We start from the raw sequence: 18,892 nt of genomic DNA, 5'->3' as shown, positions 1-18,892 counted from the left end.
AAAACTCTGGTTCCTTTCAGGAGTTAGGGGATGTGTTCATAAAGTTCCTCAGCTCAAGAAATATTTCAATCCATTCCCCTGGAGATAGCCCACTGCCCTAGCACCCCACCCTGCCCCAGCCCCCATGGGCACCTGAGAAATGTGGGTCAGAGGATATCTAAAGTCAGGTATCTAGAAGGGATGTAGAAAATTGCACAATGGCAATTACATATATGGACAAAAAGGGGCCACATATTGCCCGGCTGATGTTCTCAGTGGTTGAGCGTTGACCCATGAGCCAGGAGATAGCAGTTGGGTTCCTGGTCAGGGCACATGCCCGGGTTGTGGGCTTGATGCCCAGTCTGGGGCATGCAGGAGGCAGCCGATCAATAACTCACCACTGATGTTTCTCTCTCCCTCTGCCTTCCTCTCTCTGAAATCAGTAAAAAACATATTTAAAAAAAGAAAAAGAGGCTCTGGCTGGGTAGCTCTGTTGGTTAGAATATTGTCCCGATACGCCAAGGTTGAGGGTTTGATCCCCAGTCGGGGCACATACAAGAAGCAACCAATGATGCATAAATAAGTGGAACAACAAATTGGTGTTTCTCTCTCTCAAATAAAGAAAAAGAGCCCTAGCCAGTTGCTCAGTGGTTAGAGCACCAGCCCACAGGCTGAAGGGTCCCAAGTTCAATTCCAGCCAAGGGCACCTACCAGGTTGGGGCATGTGCATGAGAGAGGCAACCAATCAATGTGTCTCTCTCCCGCCCTCTATCTGAAAAGCAATGGAAAAAATATCCCCATATGAGGATGAAAAGGAAAGAAAAAGGAAAGTGGCCACACGCTAACCTGAGCTCAGGGAAGGCCTGCATGACGGCCTTGTAGACTCAGAGACCCAAAGTAACCACAGGGGATGGTCCGAAATGAAAACTTTTTAACTAAAAGCAGTTTATGGTGGGTAGTCACATCCTAGGCAGGTATCTTCTCTGACAAAGGTCAATTTTCACCTTAACTGAGCCTGTCTGTTGCCTTTGCATCTAGATAACGTACCTTTGGAACGTCAAAGTAATTTTCCTTCTTCCAGACTCTCACAGCACAAGCACCGCTCTGTGGAGACCACAAAACCCTCATTGCTATTGAGTTCATTGTTGACTTTTAACTGTCCTGCACTCCCCTATGTAAAAGAAGTGTGTGTCTATCATTTTACTTTTCATTCGATCCCAGGGGGTTCCCCATTTTGCTTTCTCCCGCCTCCCTCATCTATCACCAATAGATTTCATGTAACCCACTTATGTCTTCCCTTCTGAGTGTAATGTATAAAATACAACGCGAAACTGCCATGCTCCGGAGCATTATCTCAATTAGTTGAGATTTTGCTTACTGGCAATTGTCAACAGTTTGGTTCAAATAAACTCACAAAGATTCTCTATAGGTTTTTTGTTTGTTTTTTAAAGATATCTTTATTGATTTCAGAGAATAAGGGAGAGGAAGAGAGAGAGGTAGAAACATCAATGATGAGAAAGTCATTGATCGGCTGCAGTCCGCAACCCCGGTATGTGCCCTCACCGGAAATCGAACCCTGATCTCCTGGATCCTAGGTCGATGCTCAACCGCTGAGCCATGCCGGGCTGGGCTATAGCTTTGATTGTTTATTACATTCACACATAGCTTTTGTCAACCTTAGTTACTTATCTATAAATTAGGACAATAAGCCTGATGGGGGCACATGCCCCCCTTGCAGGCTGATCCCCAGTGGGGGGTGTGCAGGAGGCAGCCCATCAATGACTTGCATCCTTGATGTTTCTATATCTCTCTCTCCCTTCCTCTCTCTGAAATCAATAAAGACATAAAAAAGAAATTACGACAATACCATCTATCTCCTGGAATTATATGAGATCTGGAACCCAGGCCTGGCACAGGGATAGGCCCTAGGTTTCAATCATTCATTAACAAGTATTTCTTGAGCTACCCTGACTGGTGCTGTGCCTAGTGGCTGGATGAGTGACTGTAGGGAGGAAACCTGGGCACGAGGACGGGCGTGCAAAGGGAAGGTCTCAAAGTCCCTCCCACGTGCTCCCACCCGGGCGCTCCAGACACACCGGATATGACGTCACTCAAGCCCGAGGTTCCCAGCACTAGGCGCTCGGACCGGAAATTAACCCAGGGGAGTGGGGGTGTTGCAGACTGACCGGATGTGGGTCCCCGCCGGCTCGCCAGCCCCAGTTCCCGAGGGCTGGTCGCGCGGAGCGTGAGGAAGGCGGGACGCGGGGCGGGGCCGCTGCAGGGGCGGGGCCTGCGAGCCGCCCGGCGGGGGCGGGGACCCCTGGCCCCCCCGGGACCCCGCCTGCCCGCACGCCGGGGGCGGCACGGCCATGAAGCTGAAGCTGAAGAACGTGTTTCTCGCCTACTTCCTGGTGTCGATCGCCGGCCTCCTCTACGCGCTGGTGCAGCTCGGTGAGCGGGGCGGGGCGGGGGGCGGCGGGCCTGCCCTCCGGCGCCCGCCGCCGGCTTCCCGCCCTGGGGATGGGCCGGGCGCAGACACCAGGCGTCCGGCCGGCCCTCCGGCTGCCCTCTGCGGCCGCCGGGCACGTGCCCCTCGCCGGAACGGCCCCGGCTTCCCGCCGCCCCTCGGACGAAATCCAGGCTCCTTCTCAGGGCATTCAGGGCCCCGCATGATCCTGCCGCCGCCCGCCTCTCACCCCATTTCCTAACCCTCTCGCTCGCTCTGCTCCGCTCCGGCCACACTGGCTTCATGACAGCTTATCGAAAACCGCACGCTCATTGCTCTCAGGCTCTGAACCGGCTCCCTCTGCCTGCGGTGCTTGTCTCCCAGCCCTTTCCCGCTGCCTCTTTCTCATCGTTCAGGTCTCAGCTCAGATGTCACCGCCTCGGAGAGGCCTTCCCTGACCACCTTCTCAAGAGTAACGCTTCTTTTTCTGGATTCTCTTTTAATCCTCTAACCTCTTTGCTTCCTCGTGGCTCTTATCACAATCGTAGTGGTGTTCTTTGCTTTCTTTGCTTAGTGTCTGCCTCCGCCACTAAAGTGAAAGCTGCATGAGAGCAGCTTTGTTTCCTGATGCATCCCCAGCACCTAAGGCAGTGCCTCCCAGGAGGGGCGTTCAATAAATATTTATCCAGTAATGGAATTGATAAATCTAATGAATCTTTGGTCGCACAGCCAAGGGAACAGATTGAACCCTGCCCCTTATGCAGGGATTTCCAGACAGGGCCACTGCGTAATCCTCAGGTATTTGAAAGACTGTCCTGTTTTAGGTAGATACACTTGTTCTTGATGACTCCAGAAGGCAAAATTAGAACCAACCGGTAGAAAGGATGGAGGCAGATAATCAGCTCAATATCCAAATGACAATTGTAACAGATGGAATTTATTAAAGTTGGAGAGGGGCTGCTAACTGAGGCAGTGAGTTCCCCGTCACCGGAGGTGTAGAAAAGGCTGTTGGAGAAGTTGTAAGGAGATTCCTGCACTGGCTAAATTGAATGACATTATGGCCCTTTGGGATGCTGAACATGCTGTGGTTCTCTGCCCCCATCCTTGCTTCCTGGGACCAGGCCAGCCATGTGACTGCCTCCCTCCCTTGCGGGCAGCAGCGGAGCAGCTTCGGCTGAAGGATCTGAGGATTTCCCAGCTGCAAGCTGATCTCCATCGTCCAGCCCCTGCCCCTGCCCAGCCCCCTGAGCCTGAGGCCCTGCCTACTATCTATGTTGTTACCCCCACCTATGCCAGGTATGGGCTCTGGTGCACCCAAGAGGCTTGCATGAACCAAGAGGTTGGGGTTGATGGGGAGGATTTGGGGGAGGCATTGGGCTAGGGAATGTTCCTCAAACTAGGGCATGTCAAATGACAGGATAAATGAACCACATCTTTACTCAAAGATTTGTGGGAAAATGGTTATTTGCCACTAAAAGAGATAGGAGTGTACTATGAAGTGGAATACAAAATTCCTGGGACATTTTAAGGTAGAACAATATTATTTCAAAGAAATTTGGAGCTTGCCAATGAGTTCACTCTCTCTCCTTGGAGATCCTTTGATGAGAAAGTTTGAGAACCCCTATCTAACTCAAAGTAGAAGAGGGCTTGGTGCTGCCTTGGCCGGTGTGGCTCAGTAGGTTGGAGTATCATCTCGTGCACCGAAGGGTCACGGGTTTGATTCCCAATTGGCACATACCCAGGTGTTGGTTTGATTCCCCCAGTGAGGGCGCTATTTCTCTCACATAGGTTTCCCTCTCTCTTTCCCTCTCCCTTCCTCTCTCTATAAAATCAGCAAAAGTATATCCTCGGAGAGGACTGAAAAAAAAGTTAAAACTATTTTAAAAAGGGAGGGGGCCTGGTCTGGTAGTTTTACCAGGGCCTAGAAATAGTTACGCTATTATATTATTTACAGTGTATTTACTCTCACCAAGTGCTGGGCTAAGGGCTGTACTATTTTTTTTTAAGGTTTTTTTATTGATTTTTAGAGAGAGAGGAAGGGAGAGGGAGAGAGAGGAGAAACATCAATGTGAGAGAGAAACATGGATGGGCTGCCTCCTGCACGCCCCCTACTGGGGACTGAGCCTGTAACTTGGGCATGTGCCCTGACCTGGAATCGAATCAACCTACAAGCTTTTGGTGCCCAGGATGATGCCCATCCAACTGAGCCACAATGGTCAGGGCTAAGTGCTGTCCTTTTTTTGTTTTTAAATTAAAATGTAGCCTTTATTATTCATACAAATCAAGTGGGGGACTGTGGTTTTGGATTTGCAGCCTAAGGGCCTGCTAATTGCTCCCTGGAATCAGATGGCTGAGCCATCTAGGCACAGGATGCTCTAGACCCTCTCCCCCTCCACACACAGGCCACCAAGCTTGTGGCAGGCAGGCCAATCTGAAGGGTAAAGAAGACTAGAAGAGACTGGGCCACACTTCCCACTTCTTTGTCTAAACTCAGATAAATCTTCCTCCCCTGGAAAGGAATGAGTCAAGGGCCTCCTCTAAATTCCTCTACCTGGAAGCCCAAGCACAGAAGGAAAAGAACCTGGTCCCACTGGTGTTTTGGAAAATCATTACCTTATTTAATCTTTAAAAGAACATTGTTTTAGAGTACCGTTATTCCCATTTTACAACCAAGGGAACTGAGATTTGGGGGGAGAGAGAGCCGTTTTCCCCAGATGTCTCACTTAATTACAAACCTAGGATTCAAACCCAGATCTGTCTGATTCCTTCACTTATAGTCTCCCACGGTTGAGGTGGGTGATAGACATGATTGGAAGAACAGGACAGGTGAGTGTCAGTGAGAAGTTGACAGGCAAGAAAGGGCGTTGGGGTATTGGTTGGGGAAAGACCATGGGGATGCCAGAAGTGGTTCAGGACAAGCTATGTGTGCTGGCTGGAGTGGGGAGATGGTGCCTGCCCCTTTCCCTGCTGCTGCATCTCCTCCCCCCTCTCCCCCAGGCTGGTGCAGAAGGCGGAGCTGGTGCGGCTGTCCCAGACCCTGAGTCTGGTGCCCCGGCTGCATTGGCTGCTGGTGGAGGACGCTGAGGGGCCCACCCCGCTGGTCTCGAGGCTGTTGGCCGCCTCTGGCCTCCTCTTCACACACTTGGCAGCCCTCACTCCCAAGGCGCAGAGGCTCCGGGAGGGCGAGCCGGGCTGGGTTCGTCCCCGAGGAGTAGAGCAGCGGAACAGGGCTCTGGCCTGGCTCCGGAGTGGAGGGGGCGCCGTGGGGGGAGAGAAGGACCCACCCCCGCCAGGGACCCGGGGAGTTGTGTACTTTGCCGATGATGACAACACCTACAGCCGGGAACTCTTTGAGGAGGTGAGCGCTGGGTTACCATTGTTCTAGGCTGTTGGGTGAGAAGGGGGAATGTGGAGCTGAGTGACCCAAGTGGTCCTTCCTGCTGCTCCCTTTGCCCTGGACCACCCCGTCTGTTTCTTGTCTCTTGACCTCTTGTTAGATGCGCTGGACCCGTGGTGTCTCAGTGTGGCCTGTGGGGCTGGTGGGCGGCCTGCGATTCGAGGGCCCTCGGGTGCAGGATGGCCGGGTTGTGGGCTTCCACACGGCGTGGGAGCCCAACCGGCCCTTCCCAGTGGATATGGCAGGATTTGCAGTTGCCCTGCCCTTGCTGTTGGCTAAGCCCAATGCCCAGTTTGATGCAGCTGCTCCCCGGGGCCACCTGGAGAGCAGTCTCCTGAGCCACCTTGTGGATCCTAAGGACCTCGAGCCACGGGCTGCCAACTGCACTCGGGTAAGAGGATGGAGGTGGGTCACGTAGCTCTGGGGTGGACAGGTGATGGGAGAAGTCGGGTGAGGCCCTGGGGAAGGGGATCGAAGGACAGGTGTTTGAACCAGGAGGGACCCTCCAGCACTCAGACACAACCTTGCTCACTCTACTGTAGGGGAAGCTGGGAGCCAGAGAAGGAAAGTGGTGTCCTGCCAGTCTGCCTCCCAGGGTCCTGGGCATCTGTGTTGCCCACAGAGGTTAAGGGGTTAAGGCCCCATTTTAGAGGCACTGAGGCTTCCCTCCACCCTGCCCTTCACGTTTTGCAGCCAACACTGTGTGTAGACGGGGTTGGAGAATCCGGTTTACACTGAGGGCCCCAGAGGCATGGCTCTGGTTGGGCCGGGCTCTAATGGGAGTCCTCCCGGGACAGGTTCTGGTGTGGCATACACGGACAGAGAAGCCCAAGATGAAGCAGGAGGAGCAGCTACAGCGACAGGGCCGAGGCTCAGACCCAGCCGTGGAGGTGTGATGGACGCCCCACCCTGACTACCATTTCATCAGGCACAGACCTGTGGGACTAGGCCCCTGGCCTGCCCAGGATGTGGTTTTCCAAGTCCTGACCCCTCAGAGCCAGGGGTGGCCCCGCTGCCATCAGCCCAGCTGCTTTCCCCCTCCCCCAGCCTGCCATGTGGCACTGCCCACAAGCTGGGGACAAGCAGCCCTTGTATTGAGCCGGGTCAGCCCTGTCTGGGGCGGAGCAGGACAGACAGACTCAGGAGGGAGGGCAGCTGAATAACTGGGTAACTTATTGGGGCTGGGCATGCACGGGGGGGCTGGAGGAGCTGGGCTGGACCCTCCCCACCTGAGCATGCTGACCCCCCTCCTACCTCCAGAATAAAAAAATGTCAATCTGAAGGGGCCTCTCATTTTTTTCATTTCATAAGTCTGTTTCGTGTTCTGATTCTTACCAGGGTCAAAACCTTGGCATCCTGGCTTCTGTCTCAGACAGAAATCAATTCTCTCAGGGCCCCCACCTCCTTGAAGAGAAAGATCAGTGGCTTCAGTCCAAAAGCTTTATTGAGTCTGCACCAGAAGCAGTCTCCAGTCCTTCCCATGTCACTTTCCTGTCACCCTCTTGTTTTGGCCATAGGGGCTAGGCCTGAGGCCCCAGTCCAGCTCGCTGGTTATCCTTAATCCTTCTAATCCCAGGGACCCTCCCTTCCCCACCTGGAGCCTTGGCAAAAGAGTTGTGAGGTTTCCAGTCTTGTCCACTCCTTCCCCCCTCTCCTCCAGTCCCCACCCCAAGCTCCAGGCCACTAGGCCTCAGGTAGATCCTCCTTAGGAGGTGCTGCTTCTGGAGGAAACTCCTCAGGTGCTGGCCTGCGGGCAACCCCTCCCTGCAGCCATGCTGTTTTTAGCATGTCTCTCAGTCCACCAGGAAGGAGGTAGCCCTGGGTCTCTCCTTCCCCATCAATGACTCCTCCAAGCCCCTCCAGTGCTGTTTGCAGGTACCGTAGGCCCAGGAGCACTGGAGTCTGGGGAAAGCAAGGGGAAACAGGTCAGTGCGGGTCAGCAGTTCCCGGGGCCCCAGGGTTGGAGGCAGTGAGGAGACCTCAATGGAGGGACTCCTCAGACACTTTGCTGACTCACCTGCAGCAGGAAGGTGACAGCCAGCATGCTGCTCAGTGTGCTTGCCAATCCCTGCAGGTGCCCTAGCAGTACCCCGTGGCATCCTTGAGCCCAGAGATTGAGATTGGGCTGACGAGGATCAAAGAGGGGGTGGGCATGGGGGTCTGAGAGCCGGTTTTGCAGGCAAGGCCTGGGAGAGTGGGGGTTGCAGCAGGAAAAAGGGACTCCATCAATCAGGTATAGGCCTTCCACGTTGCTCTGGACCCGGCTGCAAAGGGAGGGACAGGCTGTTAGGGTGTCCGGAGACAGAGGCCTGGGAAAGAAGCTTCGGGGCACAGAAGTTGAGAAGGGAAAGATGAGAGTAAGACATTTACTGACTGCCGTACTATGTGCCAGACATGCATAATCCATTCGTCCTCACAGCAGTTCTATAAGATAGGTGTTATTATCTCCATCCTACAGGTGAGGAAAGGGCCCAGAGGAGTTCAGTAACATGCCCTGGGTCACACAGCTAATAAATGGCAGAGCTGTAACCCATCCTCTCAGTCACTGTGCTCTATTTGTTGCCTGTCTGGATGAGGTGGGCTTTTAAGGGATGGAGCAGGAAGGGGAGTGGGGGGAAGAGAGAAGCAAGTCACTCACTCGACCACGTCCTGGTCGTTGGGATCCAGGTAACGGCTGCTGACCCACTGGACCCCAAACCAATCCTTGTACCCATGGCGCCCGCAGCACTGGTGTCTCAGCTGCAGCTCATCCAACAGCCGCTTCGCGTGACAGTGTCCGGGCACCTCTGTGTCCTTGTAGTGAGCCATGGCAGCCCCCAGGCCCTCCTCCAGTCCTGTGCTCAGACTTCCAGGTAAGGCTAGGGCTAACCCCAGGCCGAGGACCAGGAGCCCTCCGCCCCCAGCAGCACCAGCCACCAGCATGGGGCCCAGGACCCTTCGCCAGGGAGGGTACTGAGCTGCATCCAGACTGGCCCTGCTGGCTCCTGCACCCACCACTCCCGTGCCCAGGGCCACTGCACCGGCGGCCAGGGCAACCTGGGGCAGGGCAATGAACGGGCAGGAGGGAGCCAAGAAAGGGCGAAGGTGCAACAGCTGGACCAGTAGGTGCCCGCTACACAGGAGGGTGAGGCCACCAGCCAGCGCCAGTAGCCAGGAGAGGAGCCAGAGCCCCTGCGCCAGACGGATGCGGGGCTGGAGGGGCAGCACCAGGGGCAGCACCGGCGCCATCTCCCATCTCTGCCCGGGGAAGAGCAGGGTTGTCAGGACGCTGAGTCAGCCCAGCCCGGCTTGAGCTGGGCTAATGCCACCCTGACCCCAATACCCCGGGAACCCTCCCGCCCCAGCCTTAATAACCCGCCGCCCTCTCCCCTGCCCGCGCCAACTCGGGATGCTTGGCCTCGCCCCTCAGGAAAAGCCCCGCCCCAGGGCCCCTCCCGGGAGAGGGGAGGGGCCGGTCGGCTCTGCCCCGAGGGGCGAGGGGCTGGGGGCGGAGACCTCGAGGTCCCGCGCCCTCGGCGTCCCCAGGGAGTCCGGGGGTGGAGATCCCGGAAGGGCCCCGAGGGCGGAGGCTCGACCGGGGCGAGGGGGTCAGCGGGTTGGCCCCGCCCCGACTGAGCCGCGGGGCCCGGACAGGGAGGGGTTACCGGGCTGCCCGGCCCCCCCTCGTCCCGCCCCCCCTCCCGCGCTTCCTGGCGGCTCCGCGTCCGGCGCCTGTTTGTGCTGCGCCGCTGGGGCCCGGGACGGCCCCGCCACCCCACCCCCGGGAGCCCAGAGCGGCCCCGGGAGAGCCCGAGGCCCCGGCGGGCCCCGGAGCCTGCGTCCCCCGCCCCCTCCAGGCCTGTTCCCCGAGCCCGACAGCGCCCCCGGGGGGTGGCACGGCACCCTTGCGCGCGCGCCCCAGGGTGCTTCCCCTTCCCCTCTCCCTGGCCATGGCCCCGGTGGCTTAGACGCCTCCTCCGCCGCCACCGCTCGGAGCAAGCCGGGGGGCCGGATGGATGGGGCCGGGGGGCCCGGTGAGTACGGGGCGGGCGGGCGGCGCGCCCCTTCCCGGAGCGCTGGCGGGTCGGCCGGGCGCTGCTCGTGCCCGACGGCGGCCGTCTAGCGGCGGCCCGCGTGCTCCTCGGCCCGGGCGCCGAGCATCCCCGCTGTTCCGCAGGTCGCTCTCCCTAGCTGCTTGGGTCCTGCTGCTGTCATTTCGGACTTAGCCAACGTCGTCCTATCCCCCCCCCCACTCCGGCACCTGGATGTTTCCCTGCCCCTATGTTGCGTTACTCTGGGCCTCTTCTGCTGGTATTTCGTGTCTTTTTGCTTCTGACCCCCAACTGTTACCCTGGGACCTTCGCTGTGGCCCTGTCTCCACTGATGCCCTTCCTGTCATTCTAGATTTCTTCTGGTCCTCTGAGTCCTCAGATGACTGTACTCTTGCGTCCCCCTTCTGTCCCAGCACTGCCTGCTCAGTTTCTCTGCCTGGCCCTGGAAGCCTGGGCTTGCTCTGAGGTGGGCCCTACCGTCCCCCCCAGGACGGCGACTGCCTCGGTGGTTCCCACGCCCCGTGGCAGTGCTCCTTATTTCCCCCTAGTACTCCATGGTCCGCCCTGTCTTTGCGGAGGCTGGGACGGCAGCAGGAAAGGAGCTCTGCCAGCTTCCTCGCCTGCCCTGCCAGAGGAGGCCCTTGATATTCTACCACCCGTCTCCTCCCCTCTGGGCAAGCCTTCCAGCCTGGGGCTGCTTGAAGGGGGCAGTCGCATCGCACAGATGCAAAGTTCGGGGGAGAAAGAATCCGTCCGCTCAACCCTTTCCCCAGGTGGTGGCACAGTCTGAGTGTTTCTTGCCCCTTTCCCAGGCGAGGGCCCTGCTCAGGAGGCCCTGCAGTCCCTGAGCCGGCGGCTTCAGGTGCAGGAGAAGGAGATGGAGCTGGTAAAGGCAGCCCTGGCGGAAGCCCTTCGCCTGCTTCGGCTGCAGGAGCCCCCCACCTCCCTGCAGGACTCTGGCAGGACAGCTCCTGCAAGGACCAGGTATGCCTGGTGTCCCACCCTCTCTCTCCTCTGGGGCCTCAGAGGGCATCAGGTTGATTCACTGTCTCCTCAGCAGCCCTGCAGCCCCACCAGGACTGCCACCCTCATGCAGCCCCTCCTTGGTGAGCAGAGGCACCCAGACGGAGACAGAGTTGGAGATGGCGCCATCCCCTGGACCCCCTGGCCTGAGCAATGGGCCCCCAGCCCCTCAGGGGGGCAGCGAAGAGCCTAGTGGGACCCAGTCTGAAGGAGGGGGCGGCAGCGGCCCTGGCACTGGCTCCCCAGGGATCCTCAGGCTTGTACAGCCCCCACAGTGCACTGACTCGTGAGTGTCCTGTGTCAGAGGCCGGGGGGCTGGCAGGACCAGGGAGCACGATTCGAGGGAATGACCTCCACCTGCTCACTGTGCCCCTCTCAGGGCCCGGCGAAATTCCTCTTCGTCCCCCTCAGAGCGGCCGCGACAGAAACTCTCCCGGAAGGCAGCTTCCTCGGCCAACCTGTTATTGCGGTCGGGGAGCACAGAGAGGTGGGCGAGGCTCCCCCAACCTGCCCCGCCCCAGGCTCAGGCTCTCGACTTTCCTCATCCCTCACTCGCTTCCCTGGGTGGGGTGGGGGGACCTCATTGCCCAACAGGAAGAAAGGAACAAGCACTCCTGGGGCGCCTGCTGTATACCTGGCACTGTGCTAAATCCTCGACCTCCTCCATCTCATTCAGTCCCACGACATCCTTGGGGGGTAGGTGGTCTCATGCTGTTCATTGTCCAGGTGAGGAAGCAGGCTCAGAGAGGGTAAGTCATTTGCCTGGGGCCACACAGCTAGAGGCAGGATTCGAACTCAACTCTTCCCGACTCTAGTTCCCCTGCCCTTTCCACCGAAACACAATATGCCTCTCGAGATTCCAAGAGGTTTTTCTAAAAGCTTCCATGATTTTCATGGATGACTGTCCTCAGAGTTGCAGCCCCTCCCCCTTCCCCAGTTTACCAGACTTGACTTTTAGAGAGCAAAGGGAAATCCTAGTGGCTGAGCATAGTTGTCTCAGTGTGTCCAGGCCCCGGACATCTGAGTGTTCATTCCAGCCCTATCCTTGGTCTCTCCTTTATTCTCTGAAGAGGCATTGCCACCTTCTTATTATCTAATGACAGTGGTCTCTGGAATTCTGTCACTTTCCTCCTGAGAGATAAGGACTTGCTTGTTTACCTCCCAGATCCCAGAAAGGCAGGGCCGATGTACATTCTGGATTCACTTTTGTCCCATTTTGTAGGCAGGGAAATGAAAAAGTCCATAGCCAGGGATCTGTGGTCTGGAGGAAGGGGCTCCTCCCTGTCACCCCGCACTGCCTCTTATAAGCTTTATGGCCTTGTGCCATGCAATCAGCCCCTTTAGTCTCAGTCTGCTCCTTTCTCAAATGGAGCTGAAAGTCCCCATCTACTCTAGGGCCCTAAACACCCAGAATACAAACTAAAGCCTGCAGAGGTGACTGTGGTCTCTGGAGTAGCCTCCCTTCTTGTGTTCTACCCCTTCGCACTTATATCTTGGGACCTGACCCCAACCCCTATGCTTTTCTCTCTTCCCAACAGCCGTGGGGGGAAAGACCCCCTCTCCAGCCCTGGGGGTCCTGGATCTCGGAGGAGCAATTACAATTTAGGTAAGTTCAGAAGCATCTGGAAGAATTTGGATGAAAGAGAGTTTGGGCTAGAGCCCAAGGAGGTATTTTGGAGGTACCTGTGAGGTCTGGTGGGTAGAGTTCTGCTCTGGCTTTCCTGGAGGGAGGCTGCAGGGTGGTGGTTGACACACACACCCCTTTTCTCTGTAGAAGGCATCTCGGTGAAGATGTTCCTTCGTGGCCGCCCAATTACCATGTACATCCCATCTGGCATCCGCAGCCGTGAGGAGTTGCCCAGTGGCCCACCCCCGGAGACCCTCAGCCTTGACTGGGTGTATCCTTCCCCCTCCAGGCCCATGGGAACCATCTTTCCCATCTTGGGACCCTCCTCCCTTTTTTATGGTTTCCTCCTGGGTCTGCAGGGACAGGGAACCCTCTGAATCCTCCCTTACCCTCCTCTGACAATGGCACTGCCAGTCAGAAGCTCTGTTCTCCCCTCTTTCTCATCCTGCCCTTGATCTGACCCTTTCCTTGACCATGACCCCCACTCCAGTTATGGGTACAGGGGTCGTGACTCCCGCTCTAATCTGTTTGTGCTGCGTTCTGGGGAGGTGGTCTACTTTATCGCCTGTGTGGTGGTGCTGTACCGGCCTGGGGGAGGCCCAGGGGGTCCTGGAGGTGGCGGCCAGAGACATTACCGGGGGCACACAGACTGCGTTCGATGGTGAGGGCCTGGGGCCTGGGAGTGGGCATGGGGATGATGGGCTTGGCAGGAAGAGGGCCTGGGCGGGTATGGAGGAGGAGAGAGGGGAGTTGTCTTGTTGCTCTGCGAGCATAGAGGGGTGTCCTGGGTGGTCTTGAGAGACCCACCCCCTTCCTTAGAGCGTCTTCCCCCCCACTTAGCCTGGCTGTTCACCCTGATGGTGTTCGCGTAGCCTCAGGACAGACAGCAGGAGTGGATAAAGACGGGAAGGTAAGGCCAGGGTCAAACCGGGGCAGAGGGGATGAAATTCTCGCCCAGCTTTCCTTCACACGCCTGACCCCTTCTCTCGCTCCAGCCCCTGCAGCCTGTGGTTCATGTCTGGGACTCAGAGACGCTGCTGAAGCTGCAGGAGATTGGACTGGGGGCCTTCGAGCGGGGTGTGGGGGCCCTGGCCTTTTCAGTTGTGGTGAGCTGGCCCAAAGCCTCTAGACCCCCACCTTTTGTATCCGGGAATCCCCTTCGTGCACTTCACCCGGAAGCCTCAGACGTTCTGACCTTCCTGAACCCCGCCCGGCTGGTTCTCCTGAGAAGGGGACATGTGTCCACTTGTCCTTCCCTCCCAACCTGTGATGGTGTGTCTTGCCTAACAACCGTGAGCTCTCCCAGACGCCCAGTCCTCACTCAGCCCCTCTCCGGTGTCCGCATCCTCAGGACCAGGGTGCCTTTCTTTGTGTGGTGGATGATTCCAATGAGCACATGCTGTCTGTGTGGGACTGCAGCCGGGGCACAAAGCTGGCTGAGATCAAGGTGAGGCTGCCAGGCGGCATGCTGGGCACCCAGGGTTGGGAAGTGGGAGTGGTGGGGTGCAGAGAGTCCAGACTTACCCATACATTTACTTCCTTTCTGGCTGAGTCACCTGTGGCCAGCCTCCCAGCCTCTCAGGCTGTGAAATGGGGACTAGAGAAGTTCTGACCTCACAGGAGATAGCGTTAGGCAGTTGGGTGACTAATCATGAGTGACTAGAAGCAGTGCTCGTAGGGGACTGGGGTGTGGAAGGAAGGGTACCCTGGGGTTTCTGGGCTTCTGCAGGCCAGCTGTGGGCATGCAAATGAAGAGAGTCAAGTGGAGTGAGGGTGCTCAGGCCTTGGGGTGGCTGAATCTAGTATCTTCTCTCCAGAGCACAAATGATTCAGTCCTGGCTGTTGGCTTCAGCCCTCGTGATAGCAGCTGCATTGTCACCAGCGGGAAATCCCACGTCCACTTCTGGAACTGGAGCTGTGGAGTAGGGGTTCCTGGGAATGGGGCCCTCACCCGGAAACAGGGTGTCTTTGGGGTGAGGTGTGGATAGGTGCAGGGTGGTGGGGGAGTGTAAAGTGGAGATGGAAGTATTGGTCTGAGGACTGTAGACCTTAATGCTACCCACCTCCCAACTTTCCTGTGACTTTTGGTCTTTGCCCTTCCCTTTGACCTCATCTCTCCCCTAGAGATACAAGAAACCCAAGTTTATCTCTTGCTTTGTGTTCCTCCCGGATGGAGACATTCTCACTGGGGACTCAGAGGGGAACATTCTCACCTGGGGGCGGAGCCTCTCAGATTCCAAGACTCCAGGCAGGGGCGGGGCCAAAGGTATGTGGCTGGGGGTGGCATCTAGGGAAGTCTGGTACCCTAGAGGGTCATGGGAACAGAGAAGGATTGGCCCCCCCCTTTTTTTTTTTTTACCATGAGAGTTGATAGTTTCTAGGGACCAGTCTAGAAAGGTAGGGGGCAACATGGCAGAGAGTAAAGGGCTGGGACTTTGGGGTTCAGATCCTGGGTTCAAATCCCAGTGTTGTCACTAATCATTGGCAGGCCTTTAGGAAGTTACTTCAGTTCTTTGGGTCCAGCCTGCAAACTGGGCAGAATAATAGCCAAGGACCAGGGATGGTCGTCAGTAGGCACTAGGCACCTGGCAGTTATTATTCTGTTGTGACTGCCTGGACTGCTCCTGTTCCCCACTTCCCTGCACCCCAAGAGCCTGACCCACCCAGGACTTTGCCAACAGAGACCTATGGGATTGTGGCCCAGGCCCATGCTCATGAAGGTTCCATATTTGCCCTGTGTCTCCGGCGGGACGGGACTGTGCTGAGTGGCGGCGGGCGGGACCGGCGGCTTGTACAGTGGGGGCCCGGTTTGGTGGCCCTCCAGGAAGCTGAGGTGAGGGCTGGGCTGGGGTTGAGGGAGGGAGCGGGGAGAGGAATGGCCAGTGGGCCTCTGACTCTCTGCTACTACTTTGCAGATTCCTGAACACTTTGGGGCTGTGCGGGCCATTGCTGAGGGCCTGGGCTCCGAGCTGCTGGTGGGAACCACGAAGAATGCATTGCTGAGAGGAGATCTGGCCCAGGGCTTCTCCCCTGTGATCCAGGTTGGGGGCCCACGGGTCTGAGGAGGAGGGAGGGAAGAGCTGTTGGGGAGGGGCAGAGGTGATGGCGCATGCTCTGCTGCAGGGCCACACGGACGAGCTGTGGGGGCTGTGCACACATCCCTTCCAGAACCGCTTCCTCACCTGTGGCCATGACCGACAGCTCTGCCTGTGGGATGGGGAGGGCCACGCGCTGGCCTGGAGCATCGACCTCAAGGTAGAGCCCCCTGTCCCTGGATCCCCACTGCCACACCCACCATGACTCCTGTGGCCAATGCTCTTTCCACAATATCCCCTTTCCTTCTGCTCCCCAGAGGCAGCCAGTTTGTACTGGTATGGCTACTAAATGTTCATTCTTTTGTGCTGATGCCTCCAGTACGCTCCCCCCACCCCCACCCAGCAACTGATGGTTAACCTCTGACCCAGCTGGGAGCCTCAGTTCTGGTTGTTAAATATCTTTAATATCACCTCCTGTTTAGGCTCTAGTGACACCCTGCCTGCACCCCAGGGCTGCTGTCCCTCTCCTCCCTGGGAGGAGGAGGCTTTGACGTTACCAAGATGACAAGGTGTCTTACTCCCTCACTAGAAAGGCACTTTCTCGAATTCACCTTCTCTCCCCTCCCAGGAGACTGGTCTCTGTGCCGACTTCCACCCCAGTGGGGCAGTTGTGGCTGTGGGACTGAACACGGGGAGGTGAGAGGGAGCCTGGGGAAAGCAGGAGGGATGGGAAGGGTTCCCGGTAATGGCGTGCGTGCGTGCGTGCGTGCGTGTGTGTGTGTGTGTGTGAAGGAGCGTGGTCACTCTGGAGCCCCAGCTGCACCTTCCTGTTCTGCAGTGCTTCTCCCTGCAGCTCGGCCTCCCTTGCTCTACTGTGACAACTGCCATCACCCCCCCCCCACTCTCCCCTCCAAGCCTGGGAGTGGAGGGGGTGGAAGCTCAGCATAGAGAAGCCTCGGAGATGGGAGGGGCACAGGGGAGACTAGCACAGAAAAGTGACAGGCTTCGAGACTCTGTAAGGCCCGTGCAGTCCAGCCTGTATTCCTTCTCAGATGGCATCAGAAGCCCTTCAGCTTTTATCTGCCCTTAGCCCCCAGTATGAGAATGCAGTGCGGATCTTTCCCTCTACCTCATAGCTTTTCTGTAGGTGTCTCGGAGTCTTTCCAGCTTGTCAACGTGCTGCCCAGGGCAGGTATCCTCACACCTGCTTTCCGACCCCCTCCTTTCCAGGTGGCTGGTTTTGGACACAGAGACCAGAGAGATTGTGTCTGATGTCACCGATGGCAATGAACAGCTCTCAGTGGTTCGGTACAGCCCAGGTGGGAACCACCCCCACCCTGGACCCTGACCCGTTCCTGGCCCTTCCCTCTCTGAGTGACTGTCTTTGTAGATGGGTTATTCCTGGCCATTGGCTCCCATGACAACATGATCTACATCTATAGTGTTTCCAGTGATGGTGCCAAGTCCAGCCGCTTTGGCCGCTGTGTGGTAAGAAAGCTGGGGTGGAGGGTGGGGCATTACCATAGCAGGTAAACTCAAAGGGTCCAGTGCACTTAGGAGGGTCAGGGGATGGGAAAGGGGGGCTCCATTTTTAGTCTCTTGACCCTTGCTCCCAGGGTCACTCCAGCTTTATTACTCACCTTGACTGGTCCAAGGATGGGAACTTCATCATGTCCAATTCTGGGGACTATGAGATCCTTTACTGTGAGTGGCAATAGGGTGGGCATGGGGAGAGGGACATTGGGGTGGGTTCTAGTTGTGTGTGTGGAGGCTCCTGGCTGGGAGGGGATGAGGGAGAATATGTGGGGTGCTCCAGGAGGAGGGGCTGTCAGATGGGAGGTGGAGATGGGGATGGAGTCAGAATTATAGGAGCAATTTTGTGATTTGGAAAAAAACACACACACAGTTTTACACCATGTCTTATTCCCACAAGGGTTTGAGAGAGTTGAAAAATATACTAAGAAAAGATTGTTTTGGAAAAGTTTCTCAGGGCAGGTGATGAGGGATTGCCTTACCTAGGGAGGAGGAACTGACAAAAAAATCGTGGGAGACCGTCCGCGAGGCGCAGGAGGCTCAGGGGCTGGGTTTTGCCCTGGGTCGGGGCTCCTGCGGGGACCACACGCACGCGGCCGCCTCAAGCCAGTCTCTCCGACCTGGCCTGCGGGGCTGCTCCCCGCTGAGGGCGGGCAGGGCGCTGAGCTGAGCGGCGCCCTCTCCCTGGGGGCCGCGGCTGGAGGCTGCAAGCTGCATTCCCAGCACCTTCCCCACTGAGGGCGGGGAGGGCGCTGAGCAGGGCGGGCTCCCTCTCCCCAGGGGACGTGGCTGCAGGCTGCAAGCTGCTGAGGAATCGCTATGAGAGCCGAGACCGGGAGTGGGCCACCTACACCTGCGTGCTAGGCTTCCATGTCTACGGTGAGCCGGGGTGCAGGGCCCTGGAACCCGTGGGAGGGGCTGGGGGGCAAGGTGGAGCCTGCCCCGGGCCGGGAATGCTGGGCTGTGTCCAGGGGTGGGCGACGCGAACCCAGCAGACCCAGCCCTGGAGGCCCCTCCGCTCCGGCCTCCGCGGGAAGGACCGCCTGTAACGTGGCCGGCGGGGCCGAGGCTGCCCGGAGCGCCGGAAACGGTGAAGCCCTGGGCCGGGGGTGGAGGCAGGGAGGAGGCCGGGCTGAGACCAGCCGTTGTGTTAGGCGTGTGGCCAGACGGCTCGGATGGCACCGACATCAACTCGCTGTGCCGCTCCCACAACGAGCGCGTGGTGGCCGTGGCCGACGACTTCTGCAAAGTGCACCTCTTCCAGTACCCGTGCGCGCGCGCCAAGGTGAGGCCTCCTGGGGCCGCGGGCGGGCGGCCGGCCCGGGCTCTCGGCGGGCTCCGCGGGCTCCGCAACTCCACCTTCCCCCCCAGGCGCCGAGCCTCGTGTACGGTGGCCACGGCAGCCACGTGACCAGCGTCCGGTTCACTCACGATGACTCGCACCTCATCTCGCTGGGCGGCAAGGACGCCAGCATCTTCCAGTGGCGAGTGCTGGGCGCTGGGGGCTCGGGACTGTCGCCCGCCACACCTTCTCGAACCCCCTCTCTGTCTCCAGCCTCCTCTCTTGACGTCTGACCGCTGTGGGACCGGACCCACCGGCCCTGCCGAGGGGCCCCGCCCCACCCGACTCCCCGGGACCCGGGGTCCACCTTTTCCTCGACTTGGAGACATTCCCAATAGCGCATTTCCCTGGAGGGGGCGAACAGCACCCCAGCACACACTGTATAGACCCGCTGGCTGAGCCGGGCAGCCCCAGCCTGGGCCCGGATTCCCGCTGCCTGCTGAGGGGCAATAAACCAAAAGCAAAGTCGCCTCCCAGTC

The 18,892-nt window shown here is 58.0% G+C and overlaps 3 protein-coding genes across 7 annotated transcripts; 2 read left to right on the top strand and 1 right to left on the bottom strand.

The window, feature by feature from the left end:
- The first annotated feature begins 2,139 nt into the window (after positions 1-2,139).
- B3GAT3 (beta-1,3-glucuronyltransferase 3) lies at positions 2,140-7,104 on the top strand. 4 transcript variants are annotated; one of them, XM_081155210.1, is made up of 5 exons: positions 2,140-2,430; positions 3,547-3,721; positions 5,423-5,783; positions 5,923-6,213; positions 6,620-7,104. In XM_081155210.1, the coding sequence occupies exons 1-5, from the start codon at positions 2,349-2,351 to the stop codon at positions 6,716-6,718; spliced, it is 1,008 nt and encodes a 335-aa protein (XP_081011336.1). In that variant the 5' UTR covers positions 2,140-2,348; the 3' UTR covers positions 6,719-7,104. The 4 variants fall into 4 exon arrangements, with proteins under 4 accessions (XP_081011336.1, XP_081011338.1, XP_081011337.1 ...); XM_081155212.1 differs by having other exon boundaries at positions 2,251-2,430; positions 3,586-3,721; XM_081155211.1 differs by having other exon boundaries at positions 2,251-2,430; positions 3,583-3,721.
- A 2-nt stretch (positions 7,105-7,106) lies between these two features.
- On the bottom strand, positions 7,107-9,435 carry ROM1 (retinal outer segment membrane protein 1). Its single transcript, XM_081155209.1, has 3 exons — positions 8,461-9,435; positions 7,840-8,086; positions 7,107-7,724 (listed from the first exon to the last, which is right to left on the bottom strand). The coding sequence occupies exons 1-3, from the start codon at positions 9,048-9,050 to the stop codon at positions 7,506-7,508; spliced, it is 1,056 nt and encodes a 351-aa protein (XP_081011335.1). The 5' UTR covers positions 9,051-9,435; the 3' UTR covers positions 7,107-7,505.
- A 96-nt stretch (positions 9,436-9,531) lies between these two features.
- EML3 (EMAP like 3) lies at positions 9,532-18,881 on the top strand. 2 transcript variants are annotated; one of them, XM_081152837.1, is made up of 22 exons: positions 9,532-9,835; positions 10,666-10,837; positions 10,911-11,162; positions 11,256-11,363; positions 12,415-12,482; positions 12,651-12,774; positions 12,994-13,164; positions 13,344-13,413; positions 13,499-13,609; positions 13,855-13,950; positions 14,321-14,476; positions 14,628-14,769; positions 15,185-15,336; positions 15,419-15,544; positions 15,627-15,758; positions 16,167-16,234; positions 16,769-16,857; positions 16,929-17,026; positions 17,155-17,242; positions 17,852-17,950; positions 18,226-18,356; positions 18,443-18,881. In XM_081152837.1, the coding sequence occupies exons 1-22, from the start codon at positions 9,814-9,816 to the stop codon at positions 18,644-18,646; spliced, it is 2,679 nt and encodes an 892-aa protein (XP_081008963.1). In that variant the 5' UTR covers positions 9,532-9,813; the 3' UTR covers positions 18,647-18,881. The 2 variants fall into 2 exon arrangements, with proteins under 2 accessions (XP_081008963.1, XP_081008962.1); XM_081152836.1 differs by having other exon boundaries at positions 9,599-9,835; positions 10,914-11,162.
- Positions 18,882-18,892: the final 11 nt, after the last annotated feature.

This window comes from Miniopterus schreibersii (assembly GCF_964146895.1).
Source record: "Miniopterus schreibersii genome assembly, chromosome: 12".
Classification (NCBI taxonomy): Eukaryota; Metazoa; Chordata; class Mammalia; order Chiroptera; family Miniopteridae; genus Miniopterus; species Miniopterus schreibersii.
This window is presented reverse-complemented; position numbering and strand designations above follow the sequence as displayed.